This window comes from Oryctolagus cuniculus, chromosome 7 (genome assembly GCF_964237555.1).
Source record: "Oryctolagus cuniculus chromosome 7, mOryCun1.1, whole genome shotgun sequence".
Classification (NCBI taxonomy): domain Eukaryota; kingdom Metazoa; phylum Chordata; class Mammalia; order Lagomorpha; family Leporidae; genus Oryctolagus; species Oryctolagus cuniculus.
Window position 1 is genome coordinate 14,180,809 of NC_091438.1, and position 19,207 is coordinate 14,200,015.

The 19,207-nt window shown below is 46.1% G+C and overlaps 1 protein-coding gene and 1 long non-coding RNA gene across 5 annotated transcripts; both read left to right on the top strand.

Moving 5' to 3' along the window:
• The first annotated feature begins 2,339 nt into the window (after window positions 1-2,339).
• LOC138850477 (uncharacterized) lies at window positions 2,340-6,744 on the top strand. The gene is made up of 3 exons (XR_011390283.1): window positions 2,340-3,412; window positions 3,590-3,776; window positions 6,128-6,744. It is a non-coding gene; the product is annotated as an uncharacterized lncRNA (long non-coding RNA).
• Window positions 6,745-6,817: 73 nt separating this feature from the next.
• On the top strand, window positions 6,818-18,776 carry LOC138843091 (neuroblastoma breakpoint family member 6-like). Of its 4 annotated transcripts, none has more exons than XM_070077245.1 (9): window positions 6,818-6,963; window positions 7,779-7,985; window positions 9,649-9,748; window positions 11,607-11,821; window positions 12,828-12,876; window positions 13,709-13,923; window positions 15,122-15,176; window positions 15,431-15,597; window positions 17,472-18,776. In XM_070077245.1, exons 2-9 carry the CDS (start codon window positions 7,811-7,813, stop codon window positions 17,531-17,533), a joined length of 1,038 nt encoding a protein of 345 aa, XP_069933346.1. In that variant the 5' UTR covers window positions 6,818-6,963; window positions 7,779-7,810; the 3' UTR covers window positions 17,534-18,776. The 4 variants fall into 4 exon arrangements, with proteins under 4 accessions (XP_069933346.1, XP_069933347.1, XP_069933345.1 ...); XM_070077244.1 differs by lacking the exon at window positions 6,818-6,963 and adding an exon at window positions 7,346-7,677; XM_070077246.1 differs by lacking the exon at window positions 6,818-6,963 and having other exon boundaries at window positions 7,344-7,985; window positions 15,434-15,597.
• Window positions 18,777-19,207: the final 431 nt, after the last annotated feature.

Consider the following 19,207-nt stretch of genomic DNA (forward strand, 5'->3'; position numbering starts at 1 on the left):
AGAAGATTTTCCCATTCACATTCACAGCCACTGATGGGAATGTTCTTTTCTATACCCCCTTGCAGAAACTAGACAGCCCCTGTTACCTTCTGTTAACTTTTATCAGCACTTAACTCTTTGTTGTGAGATTTTATCAACTCAGATTACACTCAATAGGCCTGGAAAGGCTGCGATCAATGGGATGGTCTGTGTTCTCTTGTATTTGATGACTGCTCTGCTCTGAGATAATCAGACTACAGCAATGCGAGCACACGAGTCTTGCATGGTGGACGCCACTGCATGTTGGGTTCCTGCAGTGTTCTGGATTTTGTGTCTGAGGCCCTCGTTTCTCTGTTGCTCTTTCCTTTCTCTCTGCTTGCTTCCTTATTCTTTCTTCCCACTGACCTCGGGATTGGTCTGCTCCTGTTTTACTAGGATTTTGAGATACTTCAATAGGTTATTGGAAGTCTTTCTAATTATTTGATGTAGGAACTTAATCCCATAACCTTTCCTCTGCATACTACTTTTAGAATTTCCCATCAGATTCAGTGTGTTGTGCTTCCATTTTAATTGGTTTCAGGGAATTTTTAAATTTCCCTCTTGATTTCTTATCCAGCCTTTATGTATTTGTATATCTTTGGAGGTTCTTTTGTTGTTGATTTCTACTATTATAGCATACATTATAATTTTTTTGAATTTGTAAGATTTGCTTTATGGATCTGTCTTAATGAATGTCCCATGTGCAGATGAAAAGAATGTATATTCTGCAGCTGTGGAGTGAAATATTCTGTAGTCATCTGTTATGGCCATTTGGTCTGTAGTAGCTTCTCTCTGATGTTTGTTAATTTTTTTTTCCAGGTGATCTCTTTCTGTTGATGAAAGGTGAGTGTTGAAGTCCCCCACTATTACTGCATTAGAATTCATGTGTCCTTTAGATGGAATAATTTTGTTTTAAAATTAGGGTGCTGCAGCAATAGGTGCATATGTACTTACCATTGTCACATACTCTTGTTGAATCAAACCCTTGATACTCATATAGCAACCATCATCTCTTGTTCCAGTTTTTATCATCAAACCTATTTTATCTGATCCAACCATAGGTACTCTTGCTCACATCTGATATCCATTAGCATGAAGCATCTTTTCCCATCCTTACCCTTTCAGTCTCTGTCTTTACTGGTGTGTTTCTTGTAGGCGACTTGTGGTTGGGTCTTGGTTTTCATCCAGTCATCCTGTCTGTATCTTGTAACTGGGTAATGTTGTCTGTTGACATTCACAGTTATTATGGATAAGGGATGGCTTAGAGCTTTATTTTTAAAAATTTCATCATTTTCTTGTGAGTACCCTATGTTCTTTTTCCAGTGGGTTTTCTGTCATGCGTCTTGATGGTGGCAGTGACTCCTTACTCTGAGTCACTTGCAGAGGCTCTGGGACAGGCACTGCACAAGGCAGACAGTGCTCCTGTCTCAGGAAGACCCTTTTCTGGCATAGGAGCCTGATGGTCTAGAGGTGATCAGAGAAACTCATTCTGTGTCTGACTGGGATCACTACTTGATCCTTTCAGTGTTCTTCAGTCCTGCTGTGTCACCCAGGGATCAAACTGACTGAATATAAATGATAGATCTTAGTACCAAAGTGACTCATGGGGGAAGCATATTCTCCAAATGGCCAAATGATGTCCCTGAATAACAAATGAGAATTCCTCAGTTCCTTGGATGTCACAGCATCAGATACGCTTACCCAACCAGTAAAAGTGTTTCTACCTGTGCAGAAACTTCTTGGTTTGATAACATCCGATTTTTCCAATTTATTTTGCTATCCATGTTCTTTTGGTCTTAGCCCAAAAACTGTGTTGACTCTGCCCATTTCTTAGAGCACTTGTGCCATGTTTTCCCCTGTTAGTTTCATAGTTTCAGATCTTACATTTAGATCTTGGATCCATTTTCAGTCGATTTTTGTAAATTAAAATCCAATTTTCCCAGTCCCATTAAAATAGATGTGTATTTCTCCAGGGAGTGTTTTTCACACCTTTGTCAAAAGTAAGTGGGATGTAGCTACATGAATTTCTAGGGGTTCCCTTTTGTTCCATTGTCCTATGTGTCTATTGTTATGTTGGTACCATACTGTTTTGGTCTCAGTAGCCTTGTGGCATATCTTTAATTTTGAACTGTGGTGCCTTCAGGTTTGGCTTCATTGTGTTAAGACTATTTTGAGTATTCAGAGCCTTTTGTGTTTTCATAAGAATTTTAAGATTTTTTTCTAATTCTGTGAGGATGTCATCAGTATTTTGATGGGGACTACAGTGAATCTCTAAATTGTTTTGGGTAGTTTTGATATTTTAATAATATTAATTCTTCTAAATCAAGAACATATGCAGGAATTCCATAATTTTGTGTCTGCTTCATTTTCTTTCATTAGATTCAAGGTGTTTGAATTTTCATTGAGGAGGACTTTCACATCCTGGTTGAACTTATCACAAGGTAATTAAGTTTTTGTATCTGTATAGAATTGGATAGCACTTATCAATTCTCATCAAGATGGTTGTGAGTATATAATAAGATCATTGATTTTGGAATTCCAAACTGTGTAGCTAATAAAGAATTAATAATCCAGAACATATAAGGAATGGAAAAAGCTTCACATGTCAGGTAGATGCCTCAAATTTGGAAATTTGGACTTTCCCTGGATCAGGAAAGTGAGATGTAAATGAGGTGTTGAAGGCATTTGTTAAGTGTAGATGCTTTGTATGATTCCCTTCCATCTGTGCTACTCTGACATTAAACACACTGCTTATCTGTCCCCAGTGTGCAGGGGACATAGGGTGATAATGACAGTGACTCTAATTCAGCAAGGGCAAAAATGGAGCCTACAAGGAAGTCATGATTCCAAGTTTTCAAGTTGAGATGGGCAAATCCAACTGGACTTCCTGGGATAGGTTTCAAGGCCGAGGACTAATCCTCTGTGACGTGGGGCCTTGCCTCTGGGTCTCAGCCTGTGATACTTCCATCGTCATTTGATCCAGTAACCATCCTTTCTTCTCACACTCCTCTGATGTGTGTCCTCTTCCTGGTGTCAGCAGCCTTCTCTTGGTTGTTTTGCACATACACCTTACCTGAGTCAGTCTGCCAATGCCCCATGCTTGGCTCTGACCACTTTCTACCAGGGGCTGTTCTCACGATCTCAGGCACCTCAGGAAAATCTTTATTGACCTGATTTCTGTTGGTCATTGTGGTTTTTAATTTTTTATCTTTGCAACTAGCAGCATTGCCTAGCAAAAAAGCTGGGTCCACAGAGGTCCAGAATGAATCTCTATGCTGTCTGGCTCCAGGAGATAAAAGTAAGAACATGGATCTCCACACAGAAATGACCTCCATGAGGTCTGACACTCTCCAGCATTGCAGCCGAGGAGAAAGCTTGAGGGAGAATCCCAGAGGTAAGGGACCACACAGGACAGGCAGGGCTGTGTTAAATACTCACTCACCTTGTGTGTTCTCTGCTCCCATTCTATCACCCAGTGATTGAAAACAGACAGAGAATACATAATGGGACAATAGAAATGTGGGAAAAGCTGTGTCCAAGGAATGACCCTCATACTTTTGTTTGTTTTTAGCAGCAGAAATAGCAGTGCTTTATCCGAAGTCCACAAAACCCAACAATGCATTCTTGGAAGACAAGAGCCATGCTCAGGACAGGGAAGTTGGAGGTCAAAGCTCATGGGGCGGCCCTCCTACCATCAGGTGCTGTGGTGCTGAGACAACCTCTTAGTCTCTATGGACCCCAGGTTCCTCATCAGTGAGGTAAAGTGTGTATTGTTCCTCTCTGAGGTCCTGCTGCTTAGGTTCCTCTGAGTCCCTGGGGAACCACACGTGCCCTGGGAACTGAGGCTGAGAGCTGACCTAGTCCCTCCTCTGTGTTTCCTCTCAAATCTGGAACTGAATACACATCTTCACAGGAGCTCAAGGGCCCAAGAACTTGAGCCGTCTTCCACTGTTTTCCCTGGCACATCAACAGGGAGCAGGATCAGCTGAAAGTGGAGCCACTGGGACTCCACCAACACTCATAGAGGAGGCCAGTGTCTCAAGTGGTGGCTTAACCCACTATGCCACAGTGGCGACTCCTACATCTATTTAGGCATCAGATTTTAAAATTTCAAAAAAATCCCAGTTATGATCATCCACTCAAATGGAAACCTTAAAATTTGCAGCTTTTGGCACTGGCATTTCATTCAGCAGTTAAGTGGCTTTTGCAATGTTCACATCCTATATTTGAGTGGCGGGGTTTGAGTCACCAAAGGGTTTCCTGTCCAGATTCCTGCTAATGTGCACCCTAGGAGGCAGCATATGATGGAACAAGTATTAGATCTCTTAGTTCTAAGGGTACAGTTTAACAACTTGCCATAGGACCTTAAAATCCCTTAAGCTGCCTGATAAAAAGAGCGGCTTCAGTGTTATAGAGTAAATGCATAGGATTCAGTGGTAAAGAGAACATATCGACAGGATCAAGTGTTAAAGTGATCATATAAATAGGACAAAGTGTTTGTAAATAAAAAATAAATAAATAAATGGAAACAATAATAGAATTCAAAAGTGAAGGCTGTAATAAGAAAAGTGGTCATGCAGCAGACTCATCAAATGAGTAGCACTGTGAACTCAGAATATCCCCATAAGTCATTCCAGTCTGGCTGGAAAGCCCAAGAGAGCATTTCAGGCATGGAAATCTAAGACCCTTTGGCAAAAAATGCCCTACACATAGGACACCTGTGGGTGAGAATGAAGTGGAAAGAAGTGGCCACTATGAAGGATGCACATTCCCTGAAGGGAGGAGAGAGCTTCCTCTTTGCTCATGGCCTTGTCGACCTAGGTGGATCCAGAAGGCTTCTGTAGCCGAGGCAGCTCATGTCAAGTGCCCTGGGTGAGCACTGAGGTCAGACATAAGAGTGTGATTTGTTAAAGACACAGTGAGAGCCACTGTGCACTGCCCTCTGTCCTCAAAGCTGCATCAAGGGACCTAATAGTAGAACTGTTCTCCAGAATCACTTCCTTTTAGTGCATTAAATGGAGGATATTCTTATGTCTCATAGGTTATAGTTCTGTCTAAGAGCTCACAGCAGATGTATCATCCATAGGTTCTTCTTTGAAGACAATTAAGTTTCTAAAAGGAAAGAGGCAGGAAGAAGGAAGGGAATAGCAGAAGGGGGCAAAAAGTGAAATCCCCTTTGAGAAGCAGTAACCTTGGACAGCCCTTTGCTAGGCTGCTGAGTAACAGTTCTCTTAGTTTTCTTATTCCATTCTGTCTTTTTTTCTTTCTCAGACTAAACAGGAGAGTTGGAGGAGGAAGAGGGGGAGAATAGGTGGGAGGGTAGGTAGGTGGGAAGAAGGACTATGTTCTTAATGTTGCATTTATGATATACATACAACATTAAATAAAGAAGTTAATTTAAAAAAACTCCTTCAAATATGTAACACACATATTCCTCAAAATAAGTATGTCATCATTATATAAATAGTTGAATAATTATATATAAATATATTATTAAAAGGCAGGCCAGTGCTGTGGCTCACTAGGCTAACCCTCTGCCTGCGGCACCGGCACCCAGGGTTCTAGTCCTGGTTGGGGCACCATTTCTGTCCTGGTTGCTCCTCTTCCAGTCCAGCTCTCTGCTGTGGCCCGGGAGTGCAGTGGAGGATGGTTCAAATGCTTGTGCCCTGCACCCGCATGGGAGACCAGGAAGAATCACCTGGCTCCTGGCTTTGGATCAGCGTAGCACACTGACTTCAATGTGCTGGCCATAGCAGCCACCTGGGGGGGTGAACCAACAGAAAAAGGAAGACTTTTCTCCCTCCCTCTCTCTCTCTCTCTCTGTCTAACTCAGCCTGTTAAAAAAATAAAAAAAATAAAAAGGATTAGGTTCTTCCCACACATTGGCAGAATAAATTGGAGTTCTGGACAAAAAATGTCACCCTAGCCAAGTCTGACTGTTGCATGCATTTGGGGAATGATACAGTGATGGTACACATAGCCTTGGTTGTGTATGTGTGTATGTCTCTCTACATATGGATCTCTACATCTCAAATAATTATAATTAAACAAAAAACATTTTCATTTTCATAAAATGTTTCATCTTATAAATTACTTGTTTCATCCAAAGGGCAAAAGGACAGAGAAAAGAGATCTCCTATTGACTGGTGTGCACCTAGGAGGCCTGAGCTAACCTGGGCCTGGCCAGGCTGAAACTTGGACTGCATCCATCAGGATCTCCCACATAGACTGCAGTGACACAAGTACTGGAGCCGTCACTGCTGCCTCACCGTGTGTGTACTTCCAGGAAGCTGGAGGGGAGAGCAAAGCAAGGACTCGGTCCCAGGTGTGGGGAGCAACTCGGACTAGACTAAGTTACTGGAATTAAGACTTATTCTATGCATCTGCTCTCCCACAATATGGCGCTGAGAGAAAGAGACCAAACAACCTCTACGCAGCTGCCTCATCAGTTTGACATCCTGCAAGAGCTGATCCTGCTCCTGATTGGAGGAGAGCAGCGTGCTTGGCGTGTGGGCAGCAGAGTTGGGATTGGTGGAAGAGGACTATAAAGGAGGAGAGAGACAACATGCACCAGGGAACATCTAAAGGGAACATCCGGATAACATCTGAGCAGCCCCTGAGAGAGCCGGCCGGCAGTGTGCCGCTCCCCCGAGGAAGTGGGGAAAGTGGCAGGGGGAACCACCCCTCCACGGAGGTGGAGGGTCGGTAGCCAACCCGGGAAGAACCAGCAGCAAACCTGGGAAGGGCCGAGCAGACAAAAGAACAGCACAGGGTCTAGTGTCGTTCCTCCGTGAAGAGGGGGAGCGACACCCAGGCACTCTGATTCAGGTGTGGGCATCCCAGGTGGCATCTTAACTGCTGTGCCAAATGCTTGTGCCAATTTCAACCTCTTAGAAGAAAAAATAGTACAAAGTATTTTCAACTTGAATTTACTACATCTTTTAGGTAAGATACCCAAACTGTACGTAATAAAAGAATAAATTCATAAATGTCCCAATATGTTCAAATTTCCTGTTCAAAGTCATTGATAAGAAAATGAATACACAGGCCAACATAGGGAGAAAACATTTTGAAATTGCATACCTGATATAACAATTCTTTTCAGAGTACCAAAAGAGCTCTCAAAATTCCTTTCTAAGAAAATAAAATGGCCCATTTATCAGGGAAGCTTAAAATTCACCATTTCAAACAGTTAGAAAAGCCTTGAGATTTCTTTAAACAGCAGGTGGGGTGACTTCCTAACAGCCCTGAGAAAGGAAGGCTTGTTGGGACACATTTTCTGTCTTGGTATTTTCATACACATACATGACTATACAAGCGATACATGCTTAGGTGATTTGGGGACACGGTCTGTGGTATCAGTGCAGGATCTATAACTATGAGACTGGCAGATGGGTAGGTTGTCCCCAGCAGTGGGGGTCTTGTGCCTCAACCTAGCTTAGGCCCCTGGAAGGCAGAGTTCCAAAGATTCCATGACATGCTCCACCTTCTAATTCTGCGATGGCAACGGCAGACCGTTAGCTGCCACACAACAGCCAGTCCTAGCAGAGACTGAGCTACAGGCAGTGCCTTCAATCTAGGCTTTGGCAGTTTTATCCTTGTTTGTCCAGTGAAGAACTTCCCAGTGTTGTCGGGCTGTGGATCAGGAGTTTCACATCAGTAAGTGAAGCTGGACAGTTATTGTCACCCCTCAAGCCTACCTGAAACTCTTGGATGTCATTTGTTTGACCCTCGCCTGTGTTTGGGTTTCCTCTCCCCAGTCCCTGTTGTCCTGCTGTGACACACCATCAGCATGGCAGGATCCCACAGCTCTGCATCAGATCCCAAGGCAGAACTGAATGACCTCGAATGCCAGCAATTGCGATCCCAGCTGGCAAAGAGCCAACAGGACTGCTGGGAGCTCCAGGAGAAGTTTCTCATAGCTGAGGCTACAAACTTTGCCCTGGCCATGGAGCTGAAAAAATACAGTAAGTTCTCTCGGGTCATTTCACCACAGTGCTGATTGTCCTGTATCTTCTCCTGAGGAACTAAATGGTTTCCCTCACTACGTGATTTTTGTCTTCTATTTGCTGACCTTAATTTCCTCCTGACCACACTCCCAAGCTGACACACAGGGTTCGCAAGTTTTCCAAGGTAGCAGTGAGGTGTAGGGTGACAGGAGTGCTGAATCTGTCATGGAGTCCTGATGAGGCATAGAGCTGCCTGTTGTCCTCAGGGTCAGGCTCCACCATATTGAGTGCATGTTTATGATCATCCTGTCTGTGTCAGCTCCTGCAGCCTTATACCATCACTGTGGGCCTCATTTCTGGGGCTAACTCAATTCAAGCTTCTGTTGACTTCCCATTGGCAAAGCACTGTCCTAGGTCCAGAAGTGGACATGTGTTCAGAGTGAGCAGGATGGGCTTCCAGAGAGACAGAGAGTCTCCTGTGCACTGGAACTCTGGTATCCATGGGAACACCCTCACAACACAGCCTCCCCACTGGGAGAAAAGTCCTGCTCCTGGAGCACAAGTTCTTCTTCCAGAAGAGGAAGATGCTGCCTGAGACCTGGGAGTGGGAGCACAGGGTGTAGGGGGGGAATCAGGGCCACTCGCCTGGGTGCCCCCATTGCCCACCTTCTCTGTAACTTTGATTTCTCTCCCATTCATAGGTTCTATCTGGGTGCCTCTGTAGATTGTCACAATAAAATGTGCTCCTTCTTTCCTATACAACTCCAAGTATGATTCATCGCTCAAGATCAACAGAATCCATGAGGCCCTTATTGTGCTGTTTCTAATTTAGCAGGAACTATACTTTTTATTGGGCCATATTGCCTCAGGGCCTTACTTTGTTATACATTGTACTCTACACAGTTCCATGAAAGATGGTCCCTTAAGTCTGAAATAACAAACACTTGAAATCTTTCCCAATGCAAGGAAACAGTCCTATACCCTTATCAAGCTCCCAAACATACAAAAGGTGACGACTTCATGCCCCAGGTTCCTGTTTGACCTGAGAGGCTGCAAGACTTGCTGAGTCCAGTGGCTCATGATTCAGTCTGAGCTCAGGGGCTGGGAACTCTGATTCTGTAAACACCAGTGGAATCACATTGTCAAGTCATCTTCTGTATCTTTGAAGTCCTTTTTTCCCATTTTATTGGGAAATAGCAGGGTCAGTGCTGTGGTTCAGCAGGTAAAGCCACTGCCTGCAGTACTGGCATCCTATATGGGTACTAGTTCAATTCTGGCTGGTCCACTACCAATCCAGCTCTCTGCTATGGCCTAAAAAACAGTAGAAGATAACCAATGTGGCTAGGCCCCTGCATCCACATGGGAGACCTAGAAACAGCTCTTGGCTCCTGGCTTCAGACTGGCACAGCTCCAACCTTGCAGCCATTTGGGGAGTGAACCAGCTGATGGAGTCTCTCTCTCTCTCTCTCTCTCTCTCTGCCTATGTCTCTCTGTAACTCTGCCATTCAAATAAATAAATAAATCTTTTAAAAATAGGAAATTTCAGATGCTATGTAGTGAGGTGATGAAATACAGATGTGAAACTCTCAATCTGGAGCCTGGCCCTGGAGTTCTTTTGGTCTTCAGCAGGCACTGACTACAAAAGCACCTCCCTGATTTCTGCGTGTCTGTCTTTCCCCAGATTGTGAGAAGTTTAAAAACATCATTGAGTCCATACTGACCAAAAAGCTCCACTTGGAGGAGCCGCTGGCAGAGAAGCCCACGGTCCCAGAGCTGCTCAGGTAAGGGTCTCTGTGTGGGGCAGATAGGTGGGAAGGTGTGTGGGTGTCTCTGGTGGGGCAGCTCAGAAGGGAGAACTGAGGCATCTCAGGCATGGAAAACCAAGGCACTGTGGCAAACAATGTTCTCCATGTAGGATCACTGTGGGACCCCAGACAGAAGTGGCCATCAAAGGAGGATGCACTTTTCTCTAAGGGAGGAGAGAACTTCCACTTTGCTGATGGCCTTGTCTAAATACAGACAGAGTTTTCAAAATGCTTCCATAGCCTAGTCAGCTCATGTCATGAGCCTTGTGTGGTCACTGACAACATACAGAGGAGTGCTAATTGTTCAATTAACAGCAGGAGTCACTGTGCACTGACTCCCCATGCAGGACCTCTGTTCTCAATGAGTTGTATTAAGAGAGAGTTACAGTGAAACATTTCTCAAACAGTTTTTATTCTTGTGTGGGTGTGTGTGCGCATTGTTGAAATTGTTACTTAATATAGAGTTGGTCTTCTGTGTACAAAGTTCATTGAAAATGCATCTTAAAGGAGAATGAGATTGAGAAGTAGAGAGGGAAGAGGAGCTGGGCTGGGAGTGTGGGTGGTACCCTGGGTATGGGGAGAAGAATAACTATATTCCTAAAGTTGTCTCATGAAATGTATATTCCTTAAAATAAATGAATGAATAAATTTTTTAAAAGAAATGTTAAAAATCAATTTTACAATGAAAGTAAAAGTGAATAGGGACTTTGAAAAAATTCTCCCTTCAGGAGAAATTAAAATGAAAATACATTTTTCCCTCTTCAATTACTGTTTATTTCCCAAATGAAATGGTATGCATAGATAATAATAATAAAAAAAGACATCATGGAGTCCATGTTGACCAAGAAGCTACACGGGGAGGCCCCTGCCAAAGCAGCCCAGGTCTGCTGAGCTGTTCAGGTAAGGCTCTCTGTGTAGGGCAGGCAGGTGGGGATGTGTGTCACTAGTGGGCAGCCCAAATCAAAAACTGAGCCAGCCTGTGCCAAACAAGGGCAGAGAGTTACAGCAAAGCCCCATGTCTCAGATGTTATGAAACAAGGAGGGAGCAGAGGAATCTGAATTCAGAGCTGCAAGTGCGGAGAGTCTGTAAGTAAGGTGTCCAGGTGGATGGGCTCCCATGGGGCCCTCCTGTTTACTCTCTCTTCTGCAACAGGAAATCCCTGTGGCTGTGTTTCTGGGAATCCAGTCACCAGTTAGCTTTGGTCCTCTGTCAGTGGCACTATGCCTGTTCTCTCTTCCTCCCGTATTCTCATGGTTCCCTTAGTGTGGAGGTGTTTTTCTGTGGGCACTCACCTCGAGATGGAGCTGCATTGGGTCTTCTCGAAGGAGCAGGGGATGCTGGGCTCCTCTGTTTGGTCATCTTGCAATCAATCCTCATTTACCCTTAGTCACCATCACCTCCTGATATAGAAGACTGATGCTCAGCTTGGCCCTGCCAGATCTTCATTCTTGTTTCTTGCCATGTAACCCCTGTGTGCACCATGATTCCCAGTCACTGCACTGTACACTGTGTGTCTTCCTACATGGAAATGCCTGTGGCTGGAAGGAGGAAATGAATTAGCACCTTTATGAAGGCGAGGAAGGAAGAATCCTTGCACTCTTGATAGAACATGACCTGAATGGAATCTCAGGAATTGTGACAAGATCTTTCTCTAAAACTGGGAGCAAGGCCTTGTGTTGCCCTTTGCTTTTCCTGGCACAAGTATTTCTCCAAACCTGAGTGGTGATGCTGGTGGAGGGCTCTATAAGGCATTGTTATGAAAATCTGTGGAAACACAGAGAATCTAACACTCATCCCTTCCCATCTAGAACTTTCTCCACGCTTGCACCTTAGGCATTGCCGTGGCATCCTTGAAGATCAGGACCAAGAACTTTCCCAGTTACGTCCAAAGGTCCAAAGGGGGAGAAATCTAGCCCACATCCTGCAGCAGTACCTGAAGGACGTGCTCACCGTGCATGACCCTGAGACCTGTACGGGGCAGGGCTTCCGACGACTGCTCACTGAGGCTGTCCGGCTGTCAGCGAGCCTTGAGGACCTGCTTGGAGCAGGTAAGCTGGGCACAGGCTGTCATGTGAGAAGCCTCAGGGGTTCAGATGCATTCATCCCTCTGCCATGGGCATTTGCCTCAGCTCTTCTTGGTACTGAACATGTGTGCCATGACAAGGTCAGCTCTGCTTGGGAAAAACAGATAGGGGCAGAGAAGTCTTTCAAGTTTGCAGTATCCCAAAGCTCTCCTCCCTTCCTGATTGTGGTTGGCCTTTGGGGCAAGAGGCAGAGTCCATCCTCATATCAAGACCAGAAAGACCTTGTGAAGTGAGGCCGCTGTTAGGCTGAACAAAGTCACTGAGCTAAGTTGAATGGAAGCCTCCAGCTCTGTGATCAGTGTGGTTTTCAAATGGTAGACAGCTGATTGCTTTCTCCATCCAAGATTTCTCTCTCCTCATTCACTAGATGGACCAAAAATCTGGGGCAGAGCAGATGTAACCATCAAAGGTGGGAGCTGTTTTTTGTATGTTTCCCAATAGGACAAAGGCCCTCCTCTCCCTGGGAGTGCCAGACCAGGCACTAGAGTTAGTAGAACTTCCGTGAGGAAAGCTGTTGAGAAGGGAACTCATAACACAGAGAGAATTTCCTTTAATGATACAGCAGAGAAAACGTGGAGGGCTTGTGAGGGAGGGATGGAAGTCGGGTTCTTTGCTTCTTCATGACAGATGGAGGTTCTCTGTGAGACCCATGGGAACATAGAACCCATGCCTTGGACTCCCACTAGTGGCAGGATGAGGGATAACAGGCAGAAGTCCCAGGGAAGCTTGAGAAACTTCTAGTGATATGGGAGCAAAGGATGTTGGCCTAGTTTCAGGCAGAATCTGCCATGGTTCTGATCTCCAAGTGCAGAGACACAAAGCCTGGTGGACCACAAGAGAATGGCAAGGTGTTTCTCTAAACACGCTATTGGCACATGTGTAGATATTCATATGCACACAGAGGCCACCTTGATTGTAGTGGGGTGGGGGGTTATAATATCTGATTGGACATTTCTGAATTTGTTTACAGAAAATATTGAAGAGGAGGAAACACCAGCACAAGGACCTGTTGCTGACAGGTAATAGTGAATGATTAGGAGCTGGCAACAAATGGGTGAAGGATGCGCAGGGTCTCCTAAGGAACAGAAAAGGGGCCGAGAAGTCATGGAGTTGAGATGCATGCAGAAACACAGCTGCAGATTGTGTTGAGTCCTTCCTTGCCAACTAGGAAATCCACCTGTTAAAGTAGTTGTCTGTTGTCCTAGTCCTAGTTGCTGATAGGATCCATCATGAACTCACAGCCTTAGGTGTTGCCTGCACACAAAGGGAACCTCTGTTCTCTGCTTTCTGGAAAAGGGAGGAAGATGCGAATCTGCTTTCTACAGAGTTAGCTGAAGTTCTCATCAGAGAAAACTAGCAAAGAATCAATGGGCAAAGGGAGCAGTTAGGAAGAATCCAGCCAGGTTCAACTGCAGAAAAGCACCTCTACAAAACCATGTTTGCTGTCCTGTGACATGGTTAAGAGAAGGCCCAGAAGGTAGCACATCTCTAGAATCTGCCAAGCCCCTGGGACCTTGATCACATGGCTGCAGGACACTGCAACAACCCAACCTGAGCACAGGGTGTCAGCCCGCGTGGCTGTCAATGTGTGCTTGTGCTGTGACTGTGCCATGCAGCGACAGTGGAGGCTGCTTCCTCATTAGCTGCTGTGTATTGAGTGTGATGAGCAGAGGCTGATCTCTTCCCAGGCCCTCTCCCCCTAGGCAGCCACACAGTGTCCAGAGTGGAGGGAACCACCTCTATGCTGTCTGTGACTGATCCCTTATGCACCCCATCCAAACCAGCCAACTCCCTGGTGTCTCTTCCTTCTTGGTTTAATCTCTGTCATCCTTATCCCACCTGGCTTCTCAGGGAGCTCTTGGAAGTGGATGAAATGGAAACCCCACAAAGTTCACAGCAGGAAACATCTATCACTGGTGCTGTTGACCACCTGCCGAGTGACTCCTGCCTGCCTGAGGGCACTGTGCAACTGTCTCGTGATGCTGAGGACACCCACGATGTGCTAGGTGTAGATGGGGAACACGCTTGTTCACACAAGAAAGAAGAACCTGTCACCGTTCTCCCAGGTAGCCTCTCCATTCTTTGTACACAATGACTCTCAGGTGGAGGGTTGCTTTTGAGCACAGGCCCTGCAGACGCAAGTTGGTTTCAGTCAGGGTCCAGGTTGTGGCACTGAACATAGACATCAGGAGAGTCAAGGAGCTTCCCTCCCCTCAGATGCAGTTTGTCTCACTGCACCCTAGCCTAAGGGAACATACAGAGGCCCTGTGTAGGAAGTGCCTTTCAGACACTCTAACTTAGAAATAATGCCTGCTGTCACCTGCCGTGATATCATTCTGTTCTGCTACTGTATCCCTGGAGTTCTATCCCCATGCAGGCTTTGGGTAACACTTCCCATGTGTGGGCCAAGTTGTGATCCTAGTTTCCCTACTTCCATCCCTAGTCTCTATCTCCTTTAAGACAGCTTATCTTAGCTATGCAATCATCTCAAAACCAGGACACAAAGTCTTTTATACTGTACTTCCTGTACAGTTCAAAAAACATAGCTGAATCCAGCAATTTCCCTACAAAATCAGTGTTCAATGTTTCTCTATAACTGCATAGATTTATTTATATGAGGTGTTATAGAGTTCATTCAGCCTTCTATAGAAACTCCTCTACACTTATTCACCATGATCAGTGTGATAGGATGAGTCAGTACTATAGCAACACTCCTAGATTTTAGATACATAAATCCTAAAGGGCCTGGGGAGAGAGCTCTTGAATTGCTTGTATTGTTCCCATAGACAAGAGGGAGATTATTCATGAGCAACTCTTAGAATAGCCAAGATTCTGTGTGGCATCAAACAGGTTTCAATTCCAGGAAATGCAGACTCCATGCATAGCTCTCTCCCAGTGTTCTACCTCCTCTCCACAGTCAGCAACCTGGGTCCTTTAATGAGAGCAGCCTGATGACTGCAGTTTGCCTCCTAGGAAGTTCTTGGGCTGTGAGCTTAGAATCCCTGAGGACCATTGCAGGCAGTTTCTAAGGGTTCTGGACAGAGGCTATTGAGATGGTGATCCAACTGTGAACAGGGAGATTTGACCCCTTGCCCAGGATGGCTCACCAAGCCCATCTCCTGATGTTGACTTAGTCCTCCTGGAGGATTTCTGTCACAGTCTCCTGTTCTCACAATCTGTCCTCTTGGTAGTAGTGGCCATTGGATACCAATATCTGACCCAAAACCTGCTTAACCTGGTCATTCTCTCTGAATTTGTTTGCAGAAAATCAATATCATGAAGTGGAGGTACAAGAGCAAGTTGTCACATACACTTCCAGGTAACTCGGAGGCAGAGCAGACACTGTAGCATGGACTACTAGGGAATCGAAATGCTGGAGAAACTGGTGACTACAGCCAGTTGAAACATTCAGCCAATGATGAAATGGCTCTGTTCCTAACGTTCCCTTTTGTATTGTTTCCCTCTATATTCCCCCTTTGAAAATCCCTCACATATTTTTACCTGTAGTCTGATGACAAAGTCACTTCTGTACCTGTGATGCGTGTCTTCAGTGTCTCTGCCCTCCCATCTCAGCAGGGAGCTCCCAGAGGAGCAAGAGCAGGAAGACCCAGATGACTCACTGGACGAGTGCTACCTCACTCCCTCGATTTCTCCAGTCGTTTCTGAGCTTGACCATTCCACGTGGAGCAGCTGGTGCTCCCTGGAGCAGCAGGACATGCTCTCTGCTCCAGATGCAAATGGTGAGTCCCCCACTGTGAGGTGATACAAACCCCTCTGCTTGCCAAGGAGCCCGCACTATCCTTGCACTCATCACTCCCACCTGACTGAGAGGGCTCCTGGACATGGGATGGTCTGAGACGTTCTCAGCATCTGTTCTTTTTCAACCAGTCTGTTGCACAGGTGTGGTTGGCCCATCCAGCCTTGCTGTCCTCCCATTCCTTGTGTGGCTTTGTCACTCAGATTCCAGTGCTCAGTCATTGCCAGAAGAATGTCACAGATGCACACCAACCTAAGCAGCACATCTCATGCTTGTCTCTGCCATCCGTTCCTAATGAAGCAGACCCGTCTGCCCCCTGCAGTGTTGATCACATGTGCCATCCCCCATCCCTGTCATGTGACATTGTTTCCTGTCAGAGCCAGCAGCATGCTCGTCTCCATTGCAGTCAAGATACTCCCCCTGTTTCATTGAACCCAACCACGTTGTCTGTCCCTTCAAAGTTGGCATCATTTCACCTACCACACATACAGAATATTCTGTCATTCCTTTAGTAGTGTGTCCCTGTGGGGAGCATCTCGGACTAGACTAAGTTACTGCAATTAAGACTTATTCTATGCATCTGCTTTCCCACAATATGGCGCTGAGAAGGGAAACAGCTTCTACACAGCTGCCTCCAGTTCAACCAATAAACTGTGGGACCTGTTCCTGATTGGAGGAGAGCAGCGTACTCGGCGTGTGGGTAGCAGAGTTGGGATTGGTGGAAGAGGACTATAAAGGAGGAGAGAGACAACATGCACGAGGAACATCTAAGGGGAACATCTGAGCAGCCCCCGAGAGAGCCGGCCGGCGGTGTGCCGCTCCCCCACGGAAGTGGGGAATGTGGCAGGGGGAACCGCCCTTCCACGGAGGTGGAAGGGATGGTAGCCAACCCGGGAAGGACCAGCAGCCAACCCGGGAAGGACAAGCAGCAAACCCGGGGAGGGCCGAGCAGACAGAAGAACAGCGCAGGGTCCTGTGTCGTTCCTCCACGAAGATGGGGAGCGACATGTCCCCAGGCTGCAAGTCTGAGACCTGTGCTTAGAGATTCCATGAGTAGCCAAGTTTTCTCTTGTGCTGCACACATGTACTCTAATACCTAGAACTGAAAATTCACCTGTTCCACCTTTTATCTTATCCTCAATGCACAAAATATGGTAAACCACAAATTACCAAGATAGCTTGTTTGAGAACCATGGGCACTGCACTTCCTCTCATGGAAAGGAATCACACTAGGAACCAAGCGTCTCCAGAGAATATTATTTTAGATTTTATTTTACCTTATGAAAGGCAGAATTAGAGAGAGAAAAAGGGAGAGAGAGAGAGAGAGGCAACTCTTGCATACTCTGGTCTGCTCCCCACATGGCCACAACGGCATTGACTGGAAGAGACCCAGGGAGGAACTAGGAGTTTCGTTCAGGTCTCCTATGTGGGTGCAGGGCCCAAGTACTGGACCATCTTCTACTGCATTCCCAGGTGCATTAGAGGGATCTGGATCAGAAGTAGAACAGCCAGGACTTGAAGCGGCATTCACATGGGATCCTGGGGTTAAAGGCAGCAACTTTACCTGCTATGCTACAGCACCCACACTTGGGAAAATTTGTTTCATTTGTGTAGGGAATCAGGTCAGCGATTATTGGTGTGATGACTGGAGGAATAGGGAGGTTTACCTCATGTGTCAAAGAAAAATGAACAAGCTAGTTCCCTCAGAAATGACCTCCACCCTCTAGACAATTCCTATCTGAGGAGTCGGCAGTGACACTGAGGATACTGGTGTGCTGTGCTGGCGCTGGACAGCGCATTGTACAGGCTTTGAGGGGATCATCCTAGATGACTGTGCCTATTTGAATTCTTTTGCAGAAAAGGAACATGACAATGATGAAGTGCAAGAGGAAGCACAAGCCCTGTCACACACCAGGTGAGTCTTAGGAACCCTGGGCAGTGAGCTTAGTGCTGACACAGGCAGACTCCAGGTCCAGAGAAGAAGAGCAGTGCCACTGTGCATCTCCCATCCATTGAGCCAACCCAGCGGTACCCCATCAGCACTGCTGTCTGCCATCATTAGGGTACTAGTCTGGGTTTCCACTTCTCCCTACCTTTTCCACGTAGTGACCTGCAGCAGGCTGACTCCATGAAGGAGCCTCTCCAGGGATTCCTTGCCATCATTGCCCCTCTCTCACGTGCAGTGAAGGGCAGGGTGCTGCTCACAGGTCTCCTCTTCTCATGAGCTTCTCTGCCCCCCATTAATCACGTGAAACCACCCGACAGAAACTAGTGCCTCAGCACTGAGAATAAGACTGACGGCTAAAGCTGTGATAGTCTCCAGTATCCCACAAGGGGAATTCAATGACTCTGCATGTAATTTACATAAATCTGTTGAAGCCAGTTTTTGTTTTCCAAATACTCATGGGTACTAGTGGGCCAACTGAGTCATTTCTCCAGGCTGAGTCCCTAATGACCTCATCACAGAGGAAATCCTCTGTTTCTCTCTGCTTCTGTCTCCATGCCCTTTCAATATCTCTGCTACTCACCTATCACCTCAAACCTAACACTCTTTCTCCAAGAAGATGAGAGTTCTGTTTGCCTGTTTACTTTTCATTGACTTCAAGCAGTACAAATAAGCATAAAGAAGTCTACAAGCACATAGATCTAATAACATTTAATATTTGGCTGTAGTTGATTCATGTGTAAATATTATATATCTACACATACTTACTATTCTCAGTGAAGGCAGTGGGGTTTTTGTTTTACCTGGCTATTTGTATGCCACATGCTTCATATGAGCACTTCATTTTTCCTCACATGCAAGCTGCCCTGTGTTAACGTTCAGTTTGTCTACTCCAGGTGGTCAGCAAGGACCCTCCTCAAATGGAAGACATTGCATCCTGTCTGCACCGTTAGTAGCCAGTCTTCCCCAGATAGGGACAAAGTTGTGGGTGGCCCCTTGCTCAGCCCAGCCACTTCTGGAAGCCTCCTCTTTGGAACAGCTTGGAAAGGGGCTTTCTGTTCCCTTTATGATTCTCACCCACCTTTCCCTCCCTCCAGTCTCATCAGGGAGATTCCAGAGATTGAAGATCAAGATGTCTCACAAGACTCTCATGGTACGTGTTTGACTCCTGCACTTCTTCCGGAAGCTTCTGACTGGCCCCATTCTAGGAGCACCTGGTCCTCACTGGAGAAACAGCCTGTCTGCTCTGCTCTTGTTGTAGACAGTGAGTGCTCCATTGTGAACGGGAACACTCCACTGGTCTCCCACGTGGCCTCTGTAGTGTTGGGTTGCTGCACCTGTGTTGGGTGAGACAGACCACTGTGCACTCAGGCCCCGGGGACTTATCTCGGTCTGGATGTGGCTCTTGGGTGGATTTGTTCATAGTCATCAAATGGGGGAATGCCTTGGCTGTCACCAGGCCCACTTTCAAGGTGCAGCTTTTGACGTCAAGGCAGGGAAGGAGGGGATGGGAAGGCAGGATGGCAAACACCGAGCCACCACCATCTCTCTTGGAGAGGCTTCTTGAACAAGTCACTGTGATGTTCTTAATTTTTTTTTTTTTTTTTGACAGGCAGAGTGGACAGTGAGAGAGAGAGACAGAGAGAGA